The sequence below is a fragment of the Phacochoerus africanus genome, chromosome 2 (assembly GCF_016906955.1).
Source record: "Phacochoerus africanus isolate WHEZ1 chromosome 2, ROS_Pafr_v1, whole genome shotgun sequence".
NCBI classification, from domain to species: domain Eukaryota; kingdom Metazoa; phylum Chordata; class Mammalia; order Artiodactyla; family Suidae; genus Phacochoerus; species Phacochoerus africanus.
The window spans coordinates 221,755,722-221,774,158 of record NC_062545.1 but is presented as its reverse complement, the minus strand read 5'-3'; the positions used below and the strand labels follow the sequence as shown (position 1 = coordinate 221,774,158).

Here is an 18,437-nt window from a genome sequence, read left to right as displayed (position 1 = left end):
CAGGTCCTCTGCCTATATTTTAACTGGATAGTTTGTTCACTATTGATTTGTATAAGTTCTTTATACATTTTGGATATTAACCCTATACTATGGCTATATGACTTGCCAAAATTTTCTCTCATTTAGTAAACTGCCTTTTTATTTTCTTGGTGGTTTCCTTTGCTGTGCAAAAGGTTTTTAATTTGATGAAGTCCCACTTGTTTTGTTTTGCTTTCATTGCCTTTGCAATTAGTGTCAAATCAAAAGATCATCTCCAAGCAGATGCTGAGGAGCTTACTGCTTATATTTTCTTCTAGGACTTTTATGGTTTCAGTTCTTGTTTCATTTTGTGTGTGGTATAAGATAGTGGTTCAGTTTCATTCTTTTGCATGTGGCTGCACATTTTTCCAATACCATTTATTGAGCTGTTTTTTCCCTCATTGTATATTCTTGCCTGCTTTATTGCAAATTAATTGACTATATATGCATAAGCTCATTTCTGGATTCTCAATTATGTTCACTCATCTATTTGTTTTTTGTGCAAGTACCATACTATTGTTATTACTATAGTTTTGTTAGATAGTTTGAATTTAGGGAGCTTGATGTCTTAAGGTTTATGTTCTTTCACAAAAATTTCTCGCTACTCAGTGTCTTTTATGGCTTCATACAAATTTTAAGATCATTTGTTCTAATTCTGTGAAAAATGCCATTGGAATTTTGCTAGGGACAGCATTGAATCTGTAGACTATTTCAATGTGAATATTTTAAGAATGTTAATTCTTCCAGTTCATAAGTACTGAATATCATTCCTTTTATTTGTGTCTTCTTCAGTTTTCTTCATCATTGACTTATAGTTCTCAGTGTACAGATATTTCACCTTCTTGGTTAAGTTTACTCTGAGTTGTTTTTATTCATTTTGATGTAGTTGTAAATGGAATTATTTTCTTAATTTCTCATTTTGATTGTTTATTTTTATAGTATAGAAATATAACTGATTTCTGTATATCAATTTTGCATGATGCAACATTAATGAATTTGTTCATTAGTTCTAATGGTTTAGGGAGAGTCTTCAGGTTTCTATATATAAATATGCCATCTGCAAGTACCAACAGTTTTACTTCTTCCTTTCCAATTTAGGTGTTTTTTACTTCTTTTTCTGGCATAATTGCTCTGGCTAGGACTTCCAAGGTTGAATAAGAATGGGCATATTTATTTTGCTCCTGATCTTGGAGGAAAACCTTCTAGCTTTTCATCATTGAGTATGATGTTAAATGTGGGCATGTTATATTTGGAGTTTATTATGTTGAGGTACATTCTGTCTCTACTCATTTTGTTGAGAGATTTTATCAGAAACAAATGTTGAATATTTTCAAGTGCTTTATTAGCATCTATTGAGATGATCATATAAGCTTTATCCTTCATTTTGTTAATGCAGTATATCATGTTGATTGATGTTGAACCATCCTTGCATCTCTGGAATAAATCCCATTTGATCATGGTATATCATTTTGTAAATGCATTGTTAAGTTCAGTTTGGTAATATTTTGCTGAGGATTTTTGCATCTCTGTGCATTGTGGATATCAGCCAGCAACTTTCCTTTCTTATGGCATCCTTGTCTGGTTTTAGTATTAGGCATAATGCTGGTCTTGTAAAAAGAATTTGGAACAGTCCCCTGGACTTCTGTTTGGGAGGTTTATTTATTTATTTTTTTTAACTACAGATTCAATTTCCTCACTAGTAATTGATCTTTTTCTGTTTCTTTGTGATTCAGTAGTTTTGGTAGCTTGTATGCTTTTACAAATTTATGTGTTTTTCCTAGGTTGTCCAATTTGTTGGGACATACTTGTTCATAGTAGTCTCCTGTTATTGTTTGCACTTTTCTGATAGCATTATAACATTTCCTCTATTATTACTCTCTCTTTTCTTCTTGGTGAGTCTAGCTAAAGGTTTGTCAATTTTTGTTATCTTTTCAAAAAACCATTGATCAGACAAAAGAGGCTTGGATCAGACAAAAGAGGCTTAAATAAAGACTGTAATAAGATATAAAGAGAGTTTCATTGATCTTTTATTGTCTTTTTACTCTCTATTTGATAGTTTTTGACTCTGATCTTTGCTCCTTCCTTCCATCTACTAACTTTGAGCTTCATTTGCTCTTCTCTTTCTAGTTCCTTAAGGTATAAAGTTAAGTTGTTTGAGATTTCTCTTGTTTCTTGATAGAGTCATTTATCACTGAATTGCTCTCCTAGGGTTGCTTTTCTGCACTCCGTAAGTTTTGGTATGTTTTATTTCTGCTTTCATTTGTCTGAAGGTATTGTTTTATTTACCTCTTTGGTTTTTTGTTGATCCTTTGGTCGTTCAGTACCATGTTGTTTAGTCTCCACATAATTATGCACTTTCCATTTTTCTTCCTGTAATTGACTGGATTCATACTGTTGTGGGTGGAAAAGATAATTGATATTTCAGTCTGCTTAAATTTATTAAGACCGGTTATGTGGCATCACATACACTCTGTCCTGGAGAATGTTTCATGTGCACTTAAAAAGAATGTGTATTCTGCTGCTTTTGAATGAATTATGTATGTTAGTGCTTAAGTTCCTCTGATCTTGTGTGTCATTTAAGGCCATTGTTTCCTTACTGACTTTTTGTTTAGGTGATCTCTCCATTAATGAAAGAAGGATTTAAATCCCTATTTTTATTGTATTGATGTATATTTGTCCCTTTATATCTGTTAATAAATGTTATATTCTCTTTTTGGATTGACCTCTTTGCCATTATGTAATGCCTCTCTTTATATCTTATTACAGTCTTTATTTAAGCCTCTTTTGTCTGATCCAAGTAGAGCTATCCCCCCAGCTTTCTTTCAGTTTCCATTTGCCTGGACTACATTTTTCCATCTGCTAACTTAGTCAGACTGTGTCTAAACTAAAATAAAGTTGAAGTGAGTCTCTTGAAGACAGGACTTGTTTATCCATTCAGTCACTTTGTTATTAAAGACTTCAGTCCATATAAATTTAAAGTAATAACTGGTATATATTTACTGTAATTTGTTTATTATTTTCTGACTCTTTCGTAGTTCTGTTTCTTCTTTTGCTTTCTTCCCCTTTTTGATGACTTTGTTTAGTAGTATGCTTAAATTGCTTTCTTTTTATGCTTTGTATATTTATTATAGGTTTTTGCTTTGTGGTTACCATGAGGCTTATATATTGCAACATATATTTTTCATATTCTCTTTCAAGTTGATACAACTTAAGTTTGAATGCATTCTAAACCTCTTCATTTTTACTCCTCCCCCCCATTTTATGTTTTTGATGACACATTTTGCATCTTGTTACCTTGTGAATATACTTGTGTATGCCCTAATTACTATGGTCATTTTTACTACTTTTGTCTTTTATTTTATTACTTCTGGTCTGGCTTTAGAAATGATAAATCCATTACCTCTACCATGTATTTACCTTTACCAGTGAGATTTAAACTTTTATGTGTTTTCTTATTGATAATTAATATCTTTTATTTTTAGCTGAAATAAGTCCCTTTAATATTTCCTGTAAACCTAGGTTACTGGTGATGAACTCCTTTAGTTTTTGCTTATTTGAAAAACTTTTTCTCCCCTCAATTCTAAATGATAACTTTGCCAGGAAGAGGACTATTGTTGTTTGGAAGTTTTTTTTCTTCAGTATTTTGACTATTTTATGCCACTCACTTCTGGACTGCAAAATTCCTCCTGAAAAATCTGATAGCCTTTGCGGTGGGGGCTTCTTGTACATAACAAGTTGTTTTTCTTTTGCTGCCTTTAAGATCTCTTCTTGTCTTTAAGTTTTGATGTTTAATCATAGTATGTCTTAGCGTGGGTCTCTTTGGGCCCCTCTTTTTTACGACTTTCTGAGCTTCCTGGATCTGGATGTATTTCCTTCTGCAGATTAGGGAAGTTTTTAGCCATTATTTGTTCAAATAAGTTTTCTTTCCCTTCTCTCTTTTTTTCCTGGGAGCCCTATAATGTGATTATTGGTCCACTTGATGTTGTCTCGTAAGTCTCTTAAGTTATCTTTACTTCCTTTCCTTAATTTTTTTTTCTTTCTGCTGCTCTGGTTAGATGGGTTCCACTCTACTGTCTTTGGGTTCAGTGATCTTTCTTCTGCTTCATCTTGTTTGTTTTTGGAACCCTCTAATGTATTTTTCAGTTCAGTTTTTCTTCAGCTTTGTGACTTTTGTTTGGTACTTGCTTCTACAGTTGACCACTAAACAACACAGGTTTGAACTGCTTGTGTCCACTTGTACATAGATTTTTTCAATAAATACATACTGTGTTACTACCATCTTCAGTTGGTAGAATCTATGGATGAAGAATTGGAGATATGGAGGACCAACTGTAAAGTTATACACATGTTTTTGACTGCATAGGGGTTGATGCCCTTAACCACTCCCCCCAAATATTGTCCAAGGGTCAGTGGTATTTTCTCTTTGTTGAAGTTCCATTTTCATTTTTCTTCTTCTCTCAAGTTCCATGAGTATCTTTATGACCATTATTTTTAACTCTCTCAGGTTAAGTAATTGATCTTGGCGCTATCAAGGATTTTTTTTTTCCTGAGGTTTTATCTTCTTTCATTTGGAACATATTCCTCTATTTTCTGTGACTCTCCCATTTTCTAAAACAGCCTTCTCTCTCAGTTTTGAAGGAGTGGCATCATGTAGAAGATGAACCTTATCATTCAGCCCTGTACTCTTGCCCTTTGTTGTCTCTCAAACCTTTGTGATTTCCCAAGCTGCTCATTTTATTTTTTTTATTTTATTTGTGGTCTTTTTGCCTTTTCTAGAGCCACTTCCCGCAGCATATGGAGGTTCCAGGCTAGGAGTCTAACTGGAGCTGTAGCCGCAGGCCTATGCCAGAGCCACAGCAACATGGAATCTGAGCTGCGTTGCTCATTTTATTTTTTAGTGGCTCTCAGTAGTTGAAGGTGTGCCAAGGACTTGCCATGTCCCAAAAGGGAGGATCTCAGTCCACACCTAGATTCAAGCTGATTGGAAGTCAGATCCTGAGGCAGCATCTTTTTTAAAGTATGCAGTTATACAGTCCCTGAGACCACAGGTATAAGTCCTGGTTGACCACAAACAGGCACTATGGAAGGGTCCCTTGTGCAGCACATGTGTGTCAAAGCTCCCAGGGGACACTGGTGCTCTGGAGTGTGGTGCAGGGAGAATACAAAAATATCACCTACCCTCCCAGGTCTCTGGAAGGGATAACCCTCAGCTCTTAGATACCTGCCCCTTGGAAGATGCTTGAAGATAAGCAAATAAGCCTCTTTTATGTAAAGACTGGGTGCCTCTCAGTCAGCTGACTTTGGGCCCTGGAACAAGTGAGTCTGAGCATGAGACTTTTAAGAGCCATTTCTGAATTCACTGTAGTCCTGTGGGTCTTGGGGACATGAGCCCTACTGGTTTTCACAATCAGTTTCTCAGGTGCAGGTTTTAAAACTTGGAGTGTCCCAAAGGGGCTTCAAACTTTCACTTCTCAGGGAGAAGCTTTGGGTTTTGAGTTCCTTCCCAATTGCAGGTCATTGCACCAGGGATGTGGTTTATCATGAAATTGTGTCTTGGCCTCTCCACCTTTCTTACCTGCTTCATTCAACATGGGGTTTTTCTCCTTTGCCCCATGTGTAGATGTCACTTAGCTAGTTTTTATCTCTTTTTGAGAGGAAGTTGTTCCATATATAGTTTAGATTCTGTGTGTCTGTGGGAAGAGGTGAGTTCAGGACCTTCCTAAGTCATCTTCTTGAACCAGAACCTCCTCCTCTTCCACTTTGAAGGACTGCTGTAATTAGACTGGGCCTATCTGCTTCATCTAGGATCATCTCCCCCCATTTCAAGGCCAGCTGAATCCCTTTGGCCATGACAAGTAACATAGTCACAGGTTCTGGGGATTAGGCATGGACATCTCTGGGCAGCCATTCTTCTGCCTTCTACCCTTGGTTATTGGAACTTTTCATGGGTCCATCAAGTGGTATCCTAAAGCCTTAGGATGCTACTTAAAGGGTCCATCTGATGGTTCAGTTTATTAGCCTAATCACCCTGGCAGCCTTTCAGGTGGGTTTTTTGGAGGGACATATCCACTGATTCACAAAGTCTGGCAGCTTTCCACTGTCCCAAAACCCATTGAGTTTTTGTTTTGTTTTGTTTTTTAGCTTTTTAGGGCCACACCTATGGCATATGGAGGGTCCCAGGCTAGGGGTCAAATCGGAGCTATAGCTGCCGGCCTACACCATGGCCACAGCAATGCCAGATCTGAGCTATGTCTGCGACCTACACCACAGCTTATAGCAACGCCGGATCCTTACCCCACTGAGCAAGGCCAGGGATTGAACCTGCATCCTCATGGATCCTAGTTGGATTCATTAACTGCTGAGCTATGATGGGAACTCCCCATTGAGCTTTTAGATTATGTTCTTGAGGATGTTTTTTATCTTTAGTGTCAGTCTTCTGCCCTCTCACACCTTGCATGGACTTCCTGTACTCCTGTGTCAGGAAGAGTTATACCTGTGTAGATAAACATATTTCACTGTTTCTTTTCAAATTATTTTTAAAATTTTAGAACTCTTCATATCTTCATGTATTTCCATTAATAGGTAGACTTTTTGATCCTCAGCCTTTGCTTCTTGTCCTAAATTACTCCACCCAAGACAAGAAAACCCCACACCCCGGCCTTATAGCTCACTAAGCATCAGAGATTTGGGTATGATAGCTAGAAGCCTCGACAAGGAATACTCTTTTGTGTGCTATGACTTGCCAGCCTTTGCCCAATTTGGGGTGGTGGAAGGCCATATACTGCCCTACACTTCAGTTTAGAACAGCTCTGCTATTATCTTTTTTTGTGCACCCACCCTCCCATGGAAGACTTCATTTCTCTAAATGTTTGTGGGTCCCTCCCTTTCACAAAAGAGTCTGAAAACTTCTCATCTCTTAATCTCCTTCCATGGCAATATCTATCTCTAGGTGTCTGAGACCCATCGAACACAATAGTTTACCAAAACTGCTTTGAGTAAGAGACTTTCATTTTGTCATTGAGAGAATGAAAGTGACTTCATCATCCATTCTTAAAAATGCTATTCTTTTGACACCCAAAACAGCACCAGGGAATAGGTTTTCTGTTTCCCTTGGGACGTACTTTTATAACTGTGGTCTGTAGCCCTTTGAACTCTTCCAAGTGTTTTTATTTCTATCCTCAGACTAGCCCTGTGAGCGTGGAAATATGTGCCATCTTTTTAATGGCTAATTTGACAGAACACTGTTAGAAATTTACCATATGGATATGTCCAGCATACCTCTCCCAAAGTCTGCCAAGATCTATCAGTGAATAGCTTTATAGCAGCTTTGTTTGTAGTGGCACCAAAAGCTGGGAACGTCAGTACCCATCACTAGGGGACTAATTAAATTAACTAAAGTGCACCCATAAGATGGAAAACTTTCAGGCATTAAAAAGAAATAGGCAGGTATGCATTAGCTGAGGCATAGAAATGTCCCACATATGTGAGTATAAAAGCAAAGTATGGAATATGGGCATGTCTAAAGATCCTTTGGGATAACTACATAAAGCAAGTACAGTCATGACTTGGTATATATGCAGGGGATTGGTTTCAGGAGCCCCTGCAGATTCAACAAGTCTGTGGATTCAGCCCACTGTGGATCATGTGGTACTGTGGTATTTTTGGAAAATATCCCTATTTAAATGGACCCATGTAGTTTAAACACATGTTGTTCAAAGGTTGACTGTGCATGACCTTGAAATTCTTTATATTCTCTCTATTCAGAATTATATATATGGAATTTTATGCAATCTATAGAGGATCATACACCCACATGGATAGATATATTTACAAATATGGGCACATACGTTTTTTTCTGGAAATAATCACCAGAGAGAACAGACTAGAGATGGCAAAGAAAGCTTTCAAGTTCATTTGAGTGTTTTGTTTTTTTGTTTACTTTCCTTTTTGTACCTCTCTGTGCTATTGAAAATATTGAACTATTTGAATTTTCTTTTAAGTCAACTAGTTATCTACACAGTAAAATTACTGGCTTTTTTTTTTTTTTTAACCCTTTACATTCATGAACGCTTTTTTTTTTTTTTTTAGGGCCTCACCTGTGGTATATGGCATATGGAAATTCCTGGGCTGGGGGATCCAAGCCACAGGTCACATCTGTAACCTACACCACAGTTCACAACAACTCTGGATCCTTAACCCAACCCAAGGCCAAGGATCGAACCCGCATCCTCATGGATACTAGTCAGGTTCATAACCTGCTGAGCCACAGTGGGAACTCCCTCATACACTTTTTCATGTCCAAGTTCTATTTAGTATGTGCCAATACTCCTCCGCACAGTAGGAAAGGCAGTGCTGCTCACTCCCCTGGTTAGGAAGTTCCCTGTTCAGCCATTAAGAGACCTAGAAAGGACCCAGCCTGGCTTCCCTCTGTGGGACCTCGTTCCTCCTTGTTGCCTGCTTAGGGGGACTCTGTAATTTATGATGCAAACCGAGACATGCTTGTAAGTGAAAGAGGTGCTACCTATAACTAGATAGAACAATCAAGAAGGTTCTGGGTACTTGGGGATGTTAGGTTTGTCACCTGCAGGTGGTCATTTCACTACCTGTAAAAAGATTTCCCTGTGATGCTTCATTGCTGTCTGTTCTGGTTTTGTCTTAGCAAAATCTGTTAAGGTGAAAATCAAGCTCAATAAAAAAGATGAGAAAGGCCGGGACAAAGGAAAAGGCAAGAAGAGGCCGAATCGAGGAAAAGCCAAACCCGTAGTGAGCGATTTTGACAGTGATGAAGAGCAAGATGAAAATGTAAGTGGGGCTGCCTTGCCCGAAGCTGGGAGGCCCCCCGCCCCCACTTCTGCTTCCCTCTCGCAATCCCATGCCCCTTCCCACCGCTGCGCTTTATTACCCAGAAATGAAAATGTAAAGATTTGGTGAGATTTCATTATTGAGGGATGGGAACTGCACTGCATGATTTACAACAAGGAATTCGAGGCTTTGTTTATTGCCTTTTTAATAGTCTTCAAAAATGAAAAACTACTAAATCAAGTTCCCTTTTCCCCTTTCTTATCTTCTCAGTGCCTTCTTACAAATAGAGTTTTTCCTCCATGGCCGCTTAATATTTTATATCCATAACACCCAGCATAGTGCCTCGTATATAGCAATAATAGAGGAAATAAGAATTTGACGGAAGAATGAGAAAAAGTGTTACGATATCAGAGTTTGGGGTTTGAGTTGCTACACGGAAGAAAAAAAAAAAAACCATCAGATGAATCTTTAAGTACCTAGAGGTGTTATTTTTAATACTTGAAAGGTTCAGAGAACGTGGATGGAACCAGGCCCTGAAATAAGTACCTTTCCCTATGGTACCATATGGAATGCTTCTATTAACATCCTAAGAGGTCACTCTCAACATATGATACAAATCAGTGCTTAGGTCATGTGTGTTTTGCTGCAGGCCATGTAAGTAAATGGCAGAGGCTGAATTCAGACCCAAAAAGCACAACCTAGTCTGGCGCACTGTCCTTGGTGGCACAGACTTCTAATACAGTGCCTTGTGAAGGGCCGTCTGCTTCCTTCACTTTCTGGAGGACCTCCAGTTTCCTATCACCCACCCCCACGTCGCCCCCCCCCTTCCGGAAAGTTAATTTTCCATGTGTGCTTGTTTGATTTTCCTTCAAGATAGTGTCCTTTGTGTCTATTAGGAAAGGTTCAGTGTTCTTATCCCACCCCACCCAGCCTTGACCTGGGCACAAGCCTCCTCAAATCCATTTAAAATCCTATGTTTTCTTTAAGTACCATGAGTAGGCATCAAGTGCATGGCCCTTTTATCTTGATGAATTTTCTAAAAACATAGTGCTCGGCATAGAAATCATTAGCCATGAACTTGTACACCCAAGTTCAAGAGAGAAGACTGATGGCAGGCACGGCTATGGGATTTCCAAGCAGCAGCGTGCCCCTTTTCAGCATCAAAGTTGTCGATACCCCTTTGTTAACTGTTTCCAGATGTTTTTTTTTGTAAGTCAGACAAAGACAAATATCATCTGATGTCACTTATATGTGGACTCAATAAAAAATGATACAGAAGAACTTATTTATAAAACAGAAAAAAAAAAAAACAGTTTTAAAGTCAAATTTAGGATTACCACAGGAGAAACTGGGGGGATGGAATTGGCATGTCCACACTATGTTCAGAATATATAACTGGAGCACAGACATGCTGTATAGCATAGGGAAATCTATTTGATACTCTGTAATAACCAATATGGGAAAAAAAGAATGCAGATAGATAGATATATATAACTGATTCATTCCATTGTACACATGAAAGTAATACAACATTGTAAATCACCTATACTCCAATAAAATTAAAACCAAAACAAAAGAAAAACAAAATGTCATTTCTTTTCTACAGTGCCTCTTGGTAGTTTCTTGTCTTTTTTTTTGTTTTCTCTTACATTGTTTTTCTTTTATTTGCATTTCTAGGAGCAGTCAGAAGCAAGTGGGACTGATGATGAGTGATCAGTATGGACATTTTTGTCTTGGTAGAACTGAAGTCCTCCTCCCTCTCTCTCGTTTCTACCCAGTAAGTTCATTTGTCACACGGGCGCTGGGTTGTTTCTGTATCATTATCATCTATAAACTAGCTTTAGGATAGTGCCAGACAAACATATGATATCATGGTGTAAAAAAACACACGCAAATCTTTGTAACATATTGTGACCACATGGGCCTCAAAGATTCCAAGGTTAAAACAAACAGAAAAGCTTTTGATGGAAAATATGTGGGTGGATAGTATATTTCTATGGGTGGGTCTAATTTGGTAATGGTTTGATTGTGCCTGGTTTTATCACCTGTTCAGATGAAAAGATTTTTGTCTTTTTGTAGCACTGATAACCAGGAGAAGCCATTAAAAGCCACTGGTTATTTTATTTTTCATCAGGCAATTTTCAAGGTTTTTATTTGTTCGGTATTGTTTTTTTTTACACTGTGGTACATATAAGCAACTTTAATAGGTGATAAATGTACAATAGTTAGACTTCACCTACATAGACATTTTTCCATTTTATGCTCTATCATCTGAAAAAAATGCTTTTTGAATTGTACAAGATTTATGTCTACTGTAAACATGGCTTAATTTTTTTGCTCTTGATTTACAAAAAAAAAAGTTTTGTTGAAACCGCTATTGAATATTGCAATCTATATAGTGTAATGGATGGCTTCTTTTGTCAACCTGATCTCCTGTGTTACCATTGTGTACCGTCTCCTTCTCCCGAAAGTGTACTTAATCTTTGCTTTCTTTGCACAATGTCTTTGGTTGCAAGTCATAAGCCTGAGGCAAATAAAATTCCAGTAATTTCCAAGAATGTGGTGTTGGTGCTTTCCTAATAAAGAGATAACTGAGCTCAACAAACATTGCCTCTGGTTTTTGAGTTCTAGGGGATTGAAACCCTGGCGCCTAAGTAATAGTTTCCTGCCAAGAGCTGGGCAAGGAAACAAATTTAAAAGAACTGTGAGATTCCCCCAGAATGAACCAGGTGTATCATGAGAGAGGCATCTCTTGCTTTGGTGACTTGAAATTTACTCAGCAGGAGAGATGCTGCCATGGACCCAGTCACACTAAGCCTCTGTTCAACGCGTTCCAGTGGCTTCAATTCTGTTCACTCACCGGAAAGTCTACAGGCACACCTCAGAGATATTACAGGTTCAGTTCTAGACCAATAAAGCAAATATCACAATAGAGTGACTCACATAAGATTTTTGGTTTCCCAGGGCATCTCAAGTTCAGTTTACACTCTACAGTAGTCTACTAAATGTGCAATATCATTATGTCTAAAAAAATAACCATGCACATAGCTTCATTAAAATATACCTTATTGCTAAAACAAGCTAAGCATCATCTGAGCCTTAGTTAGTGCTGGTAGTAACATCAGATCACCAAAACAAATGTGATAATGAAAAAGTTTGAAATATTGCAAAAGTCACCCAAATGTGCCACAGAAAACATGAAGTGAGCAAATGCTGTTGCAAAGTGGTGCCAGTAGACTTGCCTGAGGCAGAGTTGCCACAAACCCTTTGTAAAAAACACAGTATCTACAAGGCACAATAAAGCAACTGTGCAGTAAGATGAGGTATGCCTATATATGATAATATGTATTTACAGTATTGTTTAGTATGTAATAAATCTATATTCATATCAATTTAGGAAGATATCAGAAGTGCTCAGTTGAAAGACTGGTTCAGTGAACACTCTTCTCTCCTACTAAAATTTAAGTTACTAATCTTCCCCCCAGCCCTTGTTTTTTTTTTTTAACTAAACCATTTGAAAGTATGTCACAATCATGACAACACTTCACTCCTAAATACTTCATCACAAAGCCCCTAAGAATAAAGATATCTTCTGGCTAATCATAATACTACTTTCCTAACCAAAGAGAGTCATGGTAGTTCCTTAGTATCTCATATAAAATCTATCATCATATTTCTTCATTTGTCCCAAAATTATCTCACAATTGTTTTAAAAAGTTTAGCTTAGCCCATTCTTTCTTATAGAAAAAATGGAAGAGTTTTCTCTCATCTCTAAGGGCTTGGTGAAAAATTCATATCTTAGAACTGTCTAAGGAGAACTCTCAGATGCTTACTTTTGTAATATGAAGAATTCCCAATGAATCTTTTTTTTTATTTTTTTGTCTATTTAGGGCCACACCCTTGGCATATGGAGGTTCCCAGGCTAAGGGTCAAATCAGAGCTGTAGCTGCTGGTCTACACCACAGCTACAGCACCTTAAGATCTGAGCCATGTCTGCAATCTACACCATAGCTCACAGCAATGCCAGATCCTTAACTGCCTGAGCAAGGCCAGGGATCGAACCTGCATCCTCAAGGATGTTAGATTCTTTTCTGCTGAGCCATGACGGGAACTCCCAATGCATCTTTCTTTGAGTCTTGATATGTGACCCACACAAAACGCAGTCCTCTTGAGAAACTTTTGTCCCTCTAAATGTTCACTCAGGTCTGAATTCCCAGTTAGTTTGAACATTACAGAAGTTTTGAGTTTTCCTTCTTGGTTTGTTTACAGTTTGCTGACCACAATAGGATTGTAGACCCCCATGAAAGAATAAACCACGTTAGTTTTTCTTACTAAAATGATTTGCTGTCAGTTCAAAGAAATAGTCTTATTTCACTGATTTCTTTTCTGTATTTCCTGTACTTGGTGTTCACCTTAGAATCTCTTCTCAGACTAAGAGACACCCAAACCATTATCTCCATGGTTTAGGATTTCTGTCATGTGAAGGAGGTTTTAATTTCCCTTCTGCTGTCTTTGGAATGTTTTTCTCCCTGGCTATAGTAGAAAGGAAGGGCAGGAGGATGGCTCTTTTTAGAGCCACACCCTGGCATATGGAGGCTCCCAGGCTAGGAATCTAATCGGAGCTGTAGCTACCAGCCTATGCCACGGCCACAGCAACGTGGGATCCAAGCCATGTCTGTGACCTACACCACAACTCATGGCAACGCTGGATCCTTAAACCCACTGAGTGAGGCCAGGGGTTGAACCCACATCCTCATGAATACTAGTTGGGTTCATTAACCACTGAGCCATGACGGAAACTCCAACATCTGCCTATTTTTAACCTGGTGGTAGCAGCCAGCTTGTTCAGCTCCAGTAGCTGAGCTCCAGTAACTAGTATTCCTCATGAATACTAGTTGGGTTCATTAACCACTGAGCCATGACGGAAACTCCGACATCTGCCTATTTTTAACCTGGTGGTAGCAGCCAGCTTGTTCAGCTCCAGTAGCTGAACTAAGCCTAAGCTCTTGGGCTTAGTTCTTCCCAAGAGCAACAGCTTCTAGAAATGGAGGAAAGTAGCTAAGAGCAGCAGGCAACATACTTGATCCTTTCCTAGAATTATTTAATTGCAAGAACCCTGGGAAGAAGGCATAGTTCTTATTCCCTTTTTACCAATACGGATAATGCAAATAAGAGACTAAATAGCTGTAGCTAGTGCACCAAGCAGAATTTGAAAGTAGGACATGTTTCCAAAACCCATATTTCAGGCAACTTTCCCATATCCCCAGTGAGTGAGACCCAGAGCTGATCTTACTGGTAAGTCCCAGGCGCCCATTTTGCTTGATACTCGCTTATACAACCAGGCTTATATATAAGTCTCTGATTTCTATGGCTGAGAATGGAACTTTCCTCTAAGATCATTTTCCTTGCTAGGCTTCTTTGCTATCCTGGTTACTTAGTAACAAACCACTCTACGAGGACCAGGACCTAGTTCTTTATACCCCACCTGCCATTGGACCCTAAAGGCTACTGAGATCCAGCTGACTTGGGTGGCACCAGTGCCCTCCAGGTGATGCTGGTGTGTGCTGAAATTGTGGAAGCACTGCTAAATCCATCAGATTCTTAATCCCCGTTATTTCATTCCTGGGAAACAGTATGAGACCCTGTTGATCCTGATCTTTTCTTTCATTACTGGTACCAGCATATACATCCATCACACTATTGTCATTCTAGTAAAACCAACGTAAGTGGGAATAATTGAAAAGGCAGACTATTCTTTTCTGTCTCTAACACAGCTTTCCTGTCATGTGTGTAACCAGCAAGCAAGCTTCATTTGTGCTTGACTTGAACTTCATTCACACTGATAAGGTATAATACTTGGGGGAAATTATTTTGGTCTGCTTAGCAGAAGGGGAGAGACATATTCTCCCCTTAAGGAACCAATGTAGTTCTCATGAGAATTTTATATTAACAGTCATTCTCAGTATACAGATATCTTCCAGGAAAGGCTGATTGTATTCCTCTTTTTAAAATTTACTAAATAACAGCTGTATCAAACCAGATAAAGTCAAAGTTCTGTCTTTGTCCATACATAGCCATAGAGTATATGAATCTCTGAGGATCAATCTCTGTTGTACTTGGGAAGAGATCATCAAAATAATGGGGTGCACAGTGTAAGAATAATGACCGATAGGTCTGGAATGATAGATCTCTTTCCAGGAGAGCTATAGTCATCACTGCTGTGGTTTAGGACATTGAATTTAATGGAGGGTGGAAGTGACATGTTCAAATGACTGAGCCCTTTAGGCAAAAGGTATCTTTATTCTGCATTATTTTCCATAAGGATTTTCCAGGTTGAATAAAGCAAGACAACTAAGTCAAGACTATGAAGAAACTGGTTTCCTGCTTATAAACATTTTTTTTTTCTAAATATATATACTGGAAAGAGGCCTCTATGAACACAAGACCTCTTGTGAAAGCAAGGCTCATTGTGGGATTATAAGCCTCAAAGGGAACAGACTCATAGTCTCCTCAGCAAATACATGCATTTTTAAATTCTCTTGTAAACACTTTAATTTCTCTTCCAAGATTATAAAATGGATACGTGTCCACCATAACTCGTAAAATAATACAAAGACAAGCAATTTAGAATTCACCCCACCAGGCAATTGGCTTTCATAGCCTGATGTGATTATTTCTGCCTGTTTCTTCTTGTTCACATAAAAAAATACACAGACTCATATACACTGTCAAATGCCAGTTCCTCAGCTATCCCCAAAGTAACCTGTTATTAAGATGCAGCTGAAGTCATTGTTTTCTGCAGAAAGGGAGATCACCACCTTCATGGAGCTTTGGTTAGTTTATTTGAGAAGGAAAGTCAGGTTGAATTTTACTGAAATTTGATTTAGAGCGTGTACCCATTTAAATACAAGAATTTGGTTAGGATCATGATATAATAGTTTAGGATTGATGGAAAAGGTAAGGTATGGATTTTGAGGGGGGAATCAGAAAGTTTTGTGGGGTAACTATAATGCATGGCGCTTTCTACTGAAGTGCTGATGTATCTCACAGCAAGCTCATATGATGTATCTGGGCAAGCCTCTGCTGGAACACTTAAGTTGTGCTAATGATGAATATGGAATTGTAAAGTCATGTTACTGTGAGCTGTGTGTGGTGTAAATATTTTTTAAGTACCATACAGTTCTCTGCAACTTGCCTTATTTTCCTCCAAGTCAACAGAGACTAAACACATTAATTTTTTTCTCTATTATGAGAACAGTTCTTTTTTTGATAAAATAAATATATGCCCATAAGAAAAGTTAAAGACACAAGTGGGAAGAAAAGTTAAAAATAAAACACAACCAAAAAACCAGAAAATGCTGATACGATTACCACTCACGGAGAAGCACTTAAGATTTCCAGTTTTTTAAGTAGGATTTTAGGAGTGTGGAAGTCATCTCTGCCAGTAACACAACAAGAAAAAAGCTAACACACTGAAAATCAACAGTTCTTCTTAGTTCTACCAGAGAACTGAGGTCATAGGGTAAATCTCTGCCTCCCAAGCTGAAGAGACAGGCAGATACAGAGAATCACAACCTACTGGAACAGAAGGCCAGTGACAGAAAACTCTTAGTAACCAATACCATGAGTGAAATTACTCGGTGATGTGGTAAGGATGTAACTTTAAAAAATAAAAGCAACTGGATATCTGTATGTGGGGAAAAAAAGAACAACCACAACGTTTACCCTTATCATATGCAAAATTTAACTCAAAATGAATCAAAATATATCTCAAATTTAAGAATTAAAATATTATATTTCTAAAACAGGAGAAAATCTTTGATCTTGGTCTAGACATAGATTTTTTTTAAACATGGCACAAAAAACACGAATCATGAAAGAAAATTAAAAAAAATCTTTAAAATTAAAAACTTCTGCTCTATGAAAAACACAGTTAAGAAAATGATGAGACACAGAGTAGGAGAAAATATTTGCAAGAAGGTATGTGAAGAAAAGCTTGCTCCCAGAATGTATATTAAGATCTCTTACACTTCAAGACAAGCTATCCAATAAAAAAAGGGTGAGCAAAAGATTTGAACACACTTCACAAAAGAAAATATATGAATGGCCAATAAGCACATGAAAAGATGCTTAATATTCTTCATCACCAAAAAAAAAAAAGCAAAATAAAACTGCAATGAAAAACCACTACACACCCACTAAAATGGCTAAAATTTTTAAAAAATTGCCAGTGGGAAGTGTTCACAAGGGTATGGAGCAACTGGAACTCATGTTTTGCTGGTAAAAATGCAAAATGATAAAATCACTTTGAAAGTAGTTAAAGAAAAATAACTATATGATGTTCCCATGTATGTGTGTCATAATTTACATAACATTTGCTCTTCTAAAAGATACTTGAGTTGATGCCAGTTGGGATTTTATGCCAATTATAAATAATTCTAGAAAGTAATTAAACCCACTCTAATTACATTTTTTGTCTCTATTTTTAAAAACAAATTAGGAGTTCCCGTCGTGCTGCAGTGGAAATGAATCCAACTAGGAACCATGAGATTGTGGGTTTGATCCCTGGTCTCACTCAGTGGGTTAAGGATCAGGCATTGCTCTGAGCTGTGGTGTAGGTTGCAGACGCGGCTCAGATCCTGCGTTGCTGTGGCTCTGGCATAGGCTGGTGGCAACACCTCTGATTAGACCCCTAGCCTGGGAACCTCCATATGCTGTGGGTGTGGCCCTAAAAGACAAAAGACAAAAATAAAAAGTCAGCAGAACTAGGAAATGTCATTTGTTTTAAATAAGTAAATAAATAAATAAATAAATAAATAAATAAATAAAAATTAGCCGTGTTACCTTAACTGAAAACATTTCCCTTCCAATTACACTGGATTTTAATAAAAACCAAAAAACTAAAGGTGATTGCTCTTTTTTCTCAGTCATGTTTATGCTTGATCAGTAAAAGCTTCAGGGCACTTATTTTCATAACACTTCCATCATAATATTTTTAAAAAGGCCCTGCATTTACCTTGTATTTTTTTCCCTCAAGCCCTTAATTTTTTAAAGGAGATTCTGAATTTAAAAGAGATGCTTATGCTTCTTAATTTAGTTGAATGTGGAAAAGGCTTCTTCAGAAAACAAAGTACCCATATTTTCTCATGTCATTGAACTTTGCATAACAGTCAGAGCTGATCTCAAAGTTCCAAGAAAGCAAAGTCTGGGAACTGCAGTGCCCTGAGATCTAGTTCTTTGCCCTGAGCTAGCAAGAATCTCAATACAAGGGAGTTCTCTTGTGGCACAGTAGGTTAAGGATCTGGTGTTGTCACTGCTGTGGTATGTATTCGATCCTGGCTCTGGGTACTTCCACATGCCGTGGGCATGGCCAAAGGGGGGAAGAAAGAAACTCAACACAAGGTTATTCTCCATCCCAGTCTCTTAAAGAATTTTCTCAGCCTACTGCTCTTGAGGAAGTTGTCTCATAAAGGTCATACCAGCAATCAATTGTCTCTCTGTGGTGAGGTTATGAGTTTATTGTTTGCTGAGGTTTATTAGAAATACCACAATTTCTCTCTTTCGAGTAGGTTAGTAGGTGGAATACTTGAGGTGAGTGTAACTCTTAGGGTAAAATC

At 37.9% G+C, this 18,437-nt stretch overlaps 1 protein-coding gene across 7 annotated transcripts in view; it reads left to right on the top strand.

The window, feature by feature from the left end:
* SMARCA2 (SWI/SNF related, matrix associated, actin dependent regulator of chromatin, subfamily a, member 2) overlaps positions 1–11,425 on the top strand; it is a 191,470-nt gene extending 180,045 nt beyond the window's left edge. For all 7 annotated transcript variants that reach the window (XM_047767718.1, XM_047767711.1, XM_047767716.1 and 4 more), the window contains 2 exons: positions 8,678–8,820; positions 10,498–11,425. In XM_047767718.1, the coding sequence (XP_047623674.1) occupies positions 8,678–8,820; positions 10,498–10,533 (179 nt within the window). In that variant the 3' untranslated portion in view covers positions 10,534–11,425. The remainder of the gene's footprint in view (positions 1–8,677; positions 8,821–10,497) is intronic.
* The last annotated feature ends 7,012 nt before the right edge of the window (positions 11,426–18,437 follow it).